This window comes from Oscarella lobularis, chromosome 7 (assembly GCF_947507565.1).
Source record: "Oscarella lobularis chromosome 7, ooOscLobu1.1, whole genome shotgun sequence".
NCBI classification, from domain to species: Eukaryota; Metazoa; Porifera; class Homoscleromorpha; order Homosclerophorida; family Oscarellidae; genus Oscarella; species Oscarella lobularis.
In genome coordinates this window covers 3,059,439-3,067,160 of record NC_089181.1, presented here as the reverse complement: position 1 = coordinate 3,067,160, position 7,722 = coordinate 3,059,439, and the positions used below count along the sequence as shown (strand labels likewise).

At 46.1% G+C, this 7,722-nt stretch overlaps 2 protein-coding genes across 3 annotated transcripts; one reads left to right on the top strand and one right to left on the bottom strand.

The window, feature by feature from the left end:
• Positions 1 to 27: 27 nt before the first annotated feature.
• On the bottom strand, positions 28 to 4,218 carry LOC136189625 (kinesin-like protein KIF23). Of its 2 annotated transcripts, XM_065977640.1 has the most exons (23): positions 4,086 to 4,218; positions 3,947 to 4,039; positions 3,746 to 3,887; positions 3,540 to 3,676; positions 3,386 to 3,486; positions 3,279 to 3,333; positions 3,112 to 3,218; positions 2,715 to 3,052; positions 2,516 to 2,661; positions 2,404 to 2,457; positions 2,248 to 2,347; positions 2,137 to 2,190; positions 1,972 to 2,081; positions 1,806 to 1,850; positions 1,583 to 1,685; positions 1,373 to 1,431; positions 1,229 to 1,315; positions 1,124 to 1,174; positions 897 to 1,061; positions 743 to 830; positions 535 to 680; positions 376 to 479; positions 28 to 326 (listed from the first exon to the last, which is right to left on the bottom strand). In XM_065977640.1, the coding sequence occupies exons 1-23, from the start codon at positions 4,191 to 4,193 to the stop codon at positions 131 to 133; spliced, it is 2,589 nt and encodes an 862-aa protein (XP_065833712.1). In that variant the 5' UTR covers positions 4,194 to 4,218; the 3' UTR covers positions 28 to 130. The 2 variants fall into 2 exon arrangements, with proteins under 2 accessions (XP_065833712.1, XP_065833713.1); XM_065977641.1 differs by lacking the exon at positions 1,806 to 1,850 and having other exon boundaries at positions 29 to 326.
• A 211-nt stretch (positions 4,219 to 4,429) lies between these two features.
• Positions 4,430 to 7,710, top strand: LOC136189624 (uncharacterized). Its single transcript, XM_065977639.1, has 8 exons — positions 4,430 to 4,684; positions 4,734 to 5,910; positions 5,959 to 6,227; positions 6,289 to 6,409; positions 6,468 to 6,833; positions 6,892 to 7,162; positions 7,219 to 7,495; positions 7,553 to 7,710. The coding sequence occupies exons 1-8, from the start codon at positions 4,491 to 4,493 to the stop codon at positions 7,629 to 7,631; spliced, it is 2,754 nt and encodes a 917-aa protein (XP_065833711.1). The 5' UTR covers positions 4,430 to 4,490; the 3' UTR covers positions 7,632 to 7,710.
• The last annotated feature ends 12 nt before the right edge of the window (positions 7,711 to 7,722 follow it).

Here is a 7,722-nt window from a genome sequence, read left to right as displayed (position 1 = left end):
CTAGACTACACACGCCTACAGCTCGCGCCAATCAATTTGCAATACTATTTATTTGCCAGTGGCTAGTAAAACTATATCTAGTATTACTCTATAATGAGTTCGTCCAAAAGAGCAATCAAAGTCTCTTCTCTCATTTCTTTTTCTTCGGTGACGTGTGGGTGTAGGCTGGAGCACATCCCGGCTTTCCTTCAATTCCGAATGCGCACCTCGTCTGTACGTCTGTGACGTCAGGATCAGGACTATCAACACTCTCGTCCTCGTCCTCCTCGTCATCTTCGTCATCTTCGTCGTCTGACAAATCTCGGCCACGCGTTTCGCTTCTTTTGCTGCAGCAAATCAAAATAGAATTAAAGAGGTAAGGACTAACTGCAATACCGATGATGATGATCAGTTGCCGTGATTGGATTCTCCGATTTCAATTTTTCAATATCGGTGAATTGGACTGCAGCTCCACCGCCACGCGTTTTCCACACTTCACCCTTAGCATAAAAATATTATAAATTCAATCAGAGACCTCTTTGCATGTACGCTCACCTTGAATAGATGCGTTTCGACTTCTCCCATGGAATCTTGCTCCTGATGAGCGAGAACATACTTGGAACAGCCGCCTTCCTTCAAATCCTTGATCTTCGGAGAATTCACCGTCTTCTTTTTCTTTATCCGCGGCTGAAGAACTTGATCTATAAAAAAAAACAAGAGAACTTCAACATTGAATTGCGCATAAGACTGATTGACGACATACCAGTGCTAAGATGCGAGTGAGGCTTATGTTCAAGCCACAAGTCAGCTGAAAACGATCGTTTGCGATGGCGCGCTTTCACAGCAGGAGCCTAAGTAGTGCAGAAAAGCGCGTCACTCCTATCTACGTATACTGACTGACTGCCTGGTGGCTCTACCTGTCGAGTTGGGTCTGGAGTAGCAGCGGATGCAGACGGAGGAGGAGGAGGAGGCGGAGGTTCTTGGCGACGTTGCTTTACGATTTGCTTCATTTTTCTCAATTTGTCCTCTTGCAAATGAATTCTCGCCTCCAACGTCTGTTTCACCTGATTCATTCTTCTCTCCTACGCGCGAGAAAACGTCAAATAACTTCACAGGAAAGAGAGAAAGAGAGAGAGAACGAGACCGATTCTTGTTGATTGCGTTCTCTCTCCAAAGCAACGGCCTCTTTGACAGCCTGAAAGAAACAGAGACTATGGTTGATGACTGTAACAAATATTTCTACTCTTACTTTCTGTTCTCCCACTCTCGCTCTTTTCTCAATTTTCTGAATTTCTCCTTCTTTTGCTCTCAACGCGTCGTGAGCGTTTTCCAGTGCCTAACGCGCATTTTGAGTTATCTGGCCTAAAGCTAGACGAGAGGGCTGGATACCTACCTGCCTCTGGCCTCCATAATTGCCATCAATCTGACCCAAATAATCTCGAAATTGACGTTCTATAACAACGGGCAACTAGAATCAACTCAAAGCCCCTTACGTACATGTTCCCACTACTCTGCGTATAGCTGTGGGTCAATTATTTTATGTTAGGAGTCTATGACCCCCTGTACTGTATCATTAGCCGGACTTGAAGATTTAAATTCTTACTTTTTAATTCGAGTTCTTCCAGAAATCGTCGTCTCATTGCCTGTTTCTCTTTGAGAGCTTCAACAAAGGACGGAAGCACCGTCGAATCGTTGCTTGAAACCAGCTAAAACAATAATCCAGAATCAGATAAAATGAAATATCTGTGCAAATATATATCAGCTGTTGCTGGACTGATTATTCAATCAATCTCCCGGCATGCAGCATGCATATTTGATGAGAAGACCTTATGAGATCTCGGTCCAGGAAAGTAATCATAAAGAAACAGTTCCTGTCAACATGCAACTGCGTTAATAACCGAATCTAACAACATAATGATCCCTCTACAACGCGAATTAAGCTTAATACAACACTATTACGTTCCCCCGTATACAAGTATATCTAATTCTTACTTCCGGAGCCGCAATATGTGGGAAAGTGAATGTGATTGGCTCATGAGGTAGCAACGGTTCAAATGGTCGATGAGGAGGCGGAGGAGCCGCTTCCACTGGAGCTTCAGCTGCTGCAAAGGAATTCCAATGCAAAGAGCCAAGTGTCAATAATAGATAAAATAGAACCTTTTCTTTCCATTTCTTCCAATCGCTCCATTGCCTCCTTGTAGAGTTTGTGAGCTAGAGGAGAACGGATAAAGAAAACGGTATACCTATAGGTTTCGTATAGGTCATTACCATTTCGTCTGCCTGGCTCTAAGCCATTTTCCAATGACCTCATGACGGTCGGTTTCGCCACCTCCACTTCCTGCGTCAATTCTGCAAAACGCATCACGTGCTAGAAAACTCGTTAAAGAATAATAAAAAAAGAAAATGATGATGATCCCAACTGACCAGACTCTCGTCATATTCATCCGCCGTTGGACTGATACATACAATCATCCTGACCTAAATGAAAAAAACAATTGCACCCCAAAAACGTGACATCACAAATAAATATCTTTACCTTTCCTTCGCCATCGAAATAGTTCTTAAAAATGTGCGTCAATTTCGAATCTCTGTACGGAACAATGCGACTCGTTCCGTTCATTTGATTGTCCCGAAGCGTTTCCATGCATTTGCGAAGAACCATCAGAGCAGCATTGATATTGCCTGACACAGATAAATAATAATAATAATACACATAATTCCATATTACTACCGACCGGCTTCTTTAAGTTTTCCTCCAAACGCTTGAGTGCGACTCGCTCTCTCCGATCCAGCCAAATCGACGAGCGACAGCTGACTAATTGAGACGGCACTCTTCTCGTTCAATATTTCCGCTCCCGTCGCGTCGACGGGCGCTTGAACGACGCGAATCGTAAAGACGCTGTGACTTCGACTCGACTCGTGATTGAGTTGAGTCTGAGCGACGCGTCGTCGCTGTTGGCCTCGCCATAGCAACTCGTACGCCTCTTCCGTGCTCTTCACTTCGTATTCGTTCGCGCCACTCACGTACATGTTGTGACGATGATCTTCTCTCAAGTTCTTCGATTGAGGCGGTCTGATAAATAAAAAGGAATTGCATTGATTCTTTTTTCTCTCTTGTATTGCCTATAGTACTTTTGATGAACTTCGTCTGCATCTGGTTCCTCCAATAGGTCATAGATGTAGTTGTTGTAGATCTCCACAAATGATACAAAGACTGCGTAGGCATTGTCTTCATCCAACTACAATTACACGTCATAGATTATATAATATTTATATTGGCTGGCGTTATTTATTATTACTCCGCTAATTTTTGTTGAATCTGGAATGCGCATGAAATCTGGGCAGTCTTGTCCCCTGTAAAAATCCTTGTTTAATTATGTAGTCATAAGGGAAAGACGTTACGCACCCAGATTTTTGAGATGCCGCAGCTTTGTTTCTTTGCTGCTCCATTTTGGCTTGAAATTCATTCTGAATGTTCATCCCATTTTGTTTATCAGGTTTGAAGACCTTTTTTTATGGATTGTATGTAGGGGGTGAAATTCTAACAGTAGTACACTTACACATCGCTCTGCTTGAAGATGACCGATGGAATTAAAAATGGTATCTAAACTTCTCGGCAACATTCCTCCATTTCCCGAATCTCCGATCATCGTGTGCGTTTTTCCCGATCCAGTTATTCCGTACGCAAAAAGAAGGCCTGTAGAGAATTTATTTAATTAATTAATTAATGCCACGTGCGCTCTGCGTCTAAAATTAAATATCTGACCGTTTTTTCCTTTGAGTACGTCGTCGATCAGAGGAACGCACAGATCGGCGAAAACGTCTTTTTGATCAGCATCGGTATCAAATACTTTACGAAACGTGCACTTCGTTTGATATCTGTGACCCGATTTATACGATTGAGACGACTAGAGAGAAAAGGAAAGAGTCGCGCTGTTATTAGAAACTCTCTCTTTCTCCGAAGAACCTCCGGTGGATCGAGCAGAAGTTGATGATTCAACACTTTTCGAGCGCAAATCTCTTCTTCGCCATCCAATAGCGGTTTCAATCGGCAGTAAACCTACGGTGACATTGCGTTATGCCCTTTTTTTAGGGAGGCTCCTTACCCCAACGGGTTCCGTCGGAAGCGTCGCCTTTTTCGGCGTCGCCGCAGCGCGCGAGCGAGTCGTCATCGGCGTTCTTGGCGTTTGGGCTCCTCGCGAACGAACGTCCATGGCTGTAAACGGCGACCACGATATTTGATTTCGCGCTTGCGCACAATAGTCCAATCACACCCATACACGTGACCACTGCACTAGTGTTCACTTTGAAGTAGGGAAACAGTGCTGCGTATTGTGTCGTGAATTTGCGTGTATTTAGAAAAAATTATGCAAGCAATTCGGCACCAAAAAACCTCATTTTTCTTTTACAGAATACCGCGCGTTAGATGACGTAACTAAGATACGCCGGATACGCCGATACGCCCTCTTTCCGCCCAGCGAAATTCTGCGCTATTTTTCACTCGACGCAGAATGGCTAGTCTTCGGCCGAGGCACGCTCCACTACTACGAGCCAAAACCGAAGTGATCTACGCGCGCAAAGCAGCAGAAACCGAACGCCTCATCGAAGATCGCGATCGCAAGAAAAACTGGAAACGCTGGGGCCCCTATCTCTCCGAAAGACAATGGGGGACCGTGCGTGAAGATTATTCGAGCGACGGAAGCTGGTAAGCAAAAGACAATAAAAAAGAAGAAAAGAAAATTCCCTTCGTACAGCTGGAGCTATTTTCCACACGATCACGCCCGATCTCGTGCCTATCGCTGGGGCGAAGACGGCCTCCTCGGCATCACCGATCGCCAATGCCGTCTCTGCTTCGCACTAGCGCTCTGGAACGGCAGCGATCCCATTCTAAAAGAACGCCTATTCGGCTTGACGGGCCCCCAAGGAAATCACGGCGAAGACGTGAAGGAGTGCTACTATTATCTCGATTCGACGCCCACGCACTCGTACATGAAAGCCCTCTACAAGTATCCGCTCGACGAGTTTCCCTACGCGCGTCTCGAACGCGAAGCGTCCGCCGCCGGAATCGATAAGCCCGAATTCGAGCTCGAAGACGCCGGCGCTTTCGACGACGACAACTATTGCGATGTCTTCGCGACGTACGCTAAAAATAGCCCCGATGACGTCATAATTAAGATTACCGTTGCGAATCGGAGTGCGAAGGCGACGCAACTTCATCTGCTTCCTACGCTTTGGTTTCGAAATACGTGGATATGGGGTTGCACGCACGAGGGATGCACGCTCAAGGCGTCCATCAAGGCGGTGAGCGATCGCGAAGTCGAGTGTCGGCACGACACGCTCGACAAGTTTCGTTTCTACGTGTGCCCGGATTCGCGCGGGAAAACGGCTCGAATGCTGTTCACCGAAAACGAGACGAATTCCATGCGCTTGTGGAATGTCGAGCAATATACGTCGTATACGAAAGATGCCTTTCATCGTTTCGTCATCAACGGCGACGAGAAGGCCGTCAATCCGAAGAAACGCGGCACGAAAGTCGCGCCGCACTTTGTCTTCGATCTCGGCGCTCACGAGGAAGATTCGGTCTATATGAGACTGGTCAATGAGAAAGAGCTGGGACCGGATAAGACCGCTGAAATATCGGTCGAGAATGCGGAAGCGATAATCTCTGCGAGAAAAATGGAAGCGGATGAATTCTATAGTGCCGCCATACCGGCGAATCTGGATGAGAAAAGTCAGCTCGTTGCGCGACAGGCCTACGCGGGTCTGCTCTGGTCGAAGCAGTTTTATCATTACGTCGTCGAGGATTGGCTGTACGGGGATAAGGATCAAGTGGCGCCGCCTGAAGGACGACTTCAAGGTAGGAATGCGGATTGGATGCATCTTTTCAATAGGGACGTTGTTTCCATGCCGGACAAGTGGGAGTACCCATGGGTAAGATAATTATGATTTTGAGAGAATCTCCCCTTATATGTGTTTTAGTATGCTTCGTGGGATCTCGCTTTTCACATGATTCCCTTTGCTCGCATCGATCCCCAATTCGCTAAAGACCAGCTCATTCTCTTTCTTCGCGAATGGTACATGCATCCGAACGGGCAAATTCCCGCCTACGAGTTCGCTTTCGGCGACGTCAATCCGCCCGTTCACGCTTGGGCCGTCTGGCGCGTCTACAAGATGACGGGAAAGAGAGGCGAACGCGATCAAAAGTTCCTCGCCAGATGCTTTCAAAAACTCATCCTCAACTTCAATTGGTCAATATATATACGACAAGTTAATCGATTAATTCATAATTGAAAGCCGTTTTCTCTTTAGGTGGGTGAACAGAAAGGATCCTGATGGGAAGAATATTTTTGCGGGCGGCTTTCTCGGATTGGACAACATCGGTTTGTTTGATAGATCAAAACCCCTGTCTCCTGGATTCAGTCTAGAACAAGTGAGAGTCGTCTCTCTACTTATTTAGTTTATAGAACGAATATTTATTCTTCTCCAAGGCTGATGGGACGGCTTGGATGTGCTTCTATTGCATTACCATGCTTGACATCGCTCTCGAATTAGCTCTCGAAGATCCCGTCTACGAGGACATGGCATCGAAATTCTTCGAGCATTTTGTCATGATCGTCGACGCGATGAATCAATTGGCCGACGGTCACGGTTTGTGGAACGAAGAGGACGGCTTCTACTACGATCATCTTCGTCGTCCCGACGGCGGTCACGACGCCATGAAAATTCGCTCGATGGTCGGTCTCATTCCCCTCTACGCCTGTCTCGTTCTCGACGACAAAAAGCTGCAGAAATTGCCCGATTTCAAGAAAAGACTCAAGTGGTTTCTCGAGTACAAAAAAGGATTTGCAACCCACGTAAGAGAGACACCGATACCACGTCCAATAAACAATAAATTCTTTCCATTAATTAAAGATTACGAAAGGAGCTCTCGAAGGAGAAGAATTCTATCATTTGCTTGCCATTCCCACTCGCTCTCAATTGGAACGCGTTCTCGACTACCTCGTCGACGAGGACGAATTTCTCTCGCCCTACGGAATTCGTTCTCTCTCGAAAGTGCACCAAGATAAGCCGTTTGAATACCACTGCGGCGGCGAATCGTTGGGAGTCTCTTACACCCCCGGCGAGTCGAATACTCATCTCTTTGGAGGGAATAGCAACTGGAGAGGACCTATATGGCTATGCGGTATTTTCTCGCAAGAAGACGGAAAGGGGGTAGTGATCTAATTATTGTTTTTTTAGTGAATTATCTTCTGATTGAGAGCTTGGAGCGATACCATTATTTCTACGGGGATTCCCTTCAAGTCGAGTGTCCCAAGGGGTCCGGTGTCAAGATGAATCTTCGCGAAGTGGCACTCGAATTGTGTCATCGCATGAGTCGACTCTTTTTGCCCGGTCCCGACGGATCTCGTCCTTGTCACGGCGACAGCGAGAAATATCGCAGCGATCCTCATTGGGATGAATTAGTTCTTTTCTACGAGTATTTCCACGGCGATACGGGTCGTGGTTGCGGAGCTAGGTCAGTTGGACGCTGGGGATTTGGTTTATCGTATTTATTTTTAATTCTATTTTTTAGTCACCAAACGGGATGGACAGCTGTGATTACGAGGTGTTTAGATCGATGTGCAAAAGCAGATGTTGTTGATGAACCTTGACTGTGATTTATTGTCGGACTGATTGACTGTTGTGGCATGGTACTCTTTCTCTATTGAATATATGTCATTTGCCTTTTTATTTTCGAACACT

Excerpts from the sequence above, each read along its gene's own strand:
- LOC136189625 (XM_065977640.1), bottom strand. The coding sequence starts at position 4,193 with ATGGACGTTCGTTCGCGAGGAGCCCAAACGCCAAGAACGCCGATGACG. Across the intron at positions 3,487-3,539 it reads ATCTTCAAGCAGAGCGATGT|GTCTTCAAACCTGATAAACA; the intron begins GTAAGTGTACTA and ends CCATAAAAAAAG. Across the intron at positions 2,662-2,714 it reads AGGAAAACTTAAAGAAGCCG|GCAATATCAATGCTGCTCTG; the intron begins GTCGGTAGTAAT and ends TATCTGTGTCAG.
- LOC136189624 (XM_065977639.1), top strand. The coding sequence starts at position 4,491 with ATGGCTAGTCTTCGGCCGAGGCACGCTCCACTACTACGAGCCAAAACC. Across the intron at positions 6,410-6,467 it reads CTGGATTCAGTCTAGAACAA|GCTGATGGGACGGCTTGGAT; the intron begins GTGAGAGTCGTC and ends TTCTTCTCCAAG. Across the intron at positions 7,163-7,218 it reads AGGACCTATATGGCTATGCG|TGAATTATCTTCTGATTGAG; the intron begins GTATTTTCTCGC and ends TTGTTTTTTTAG.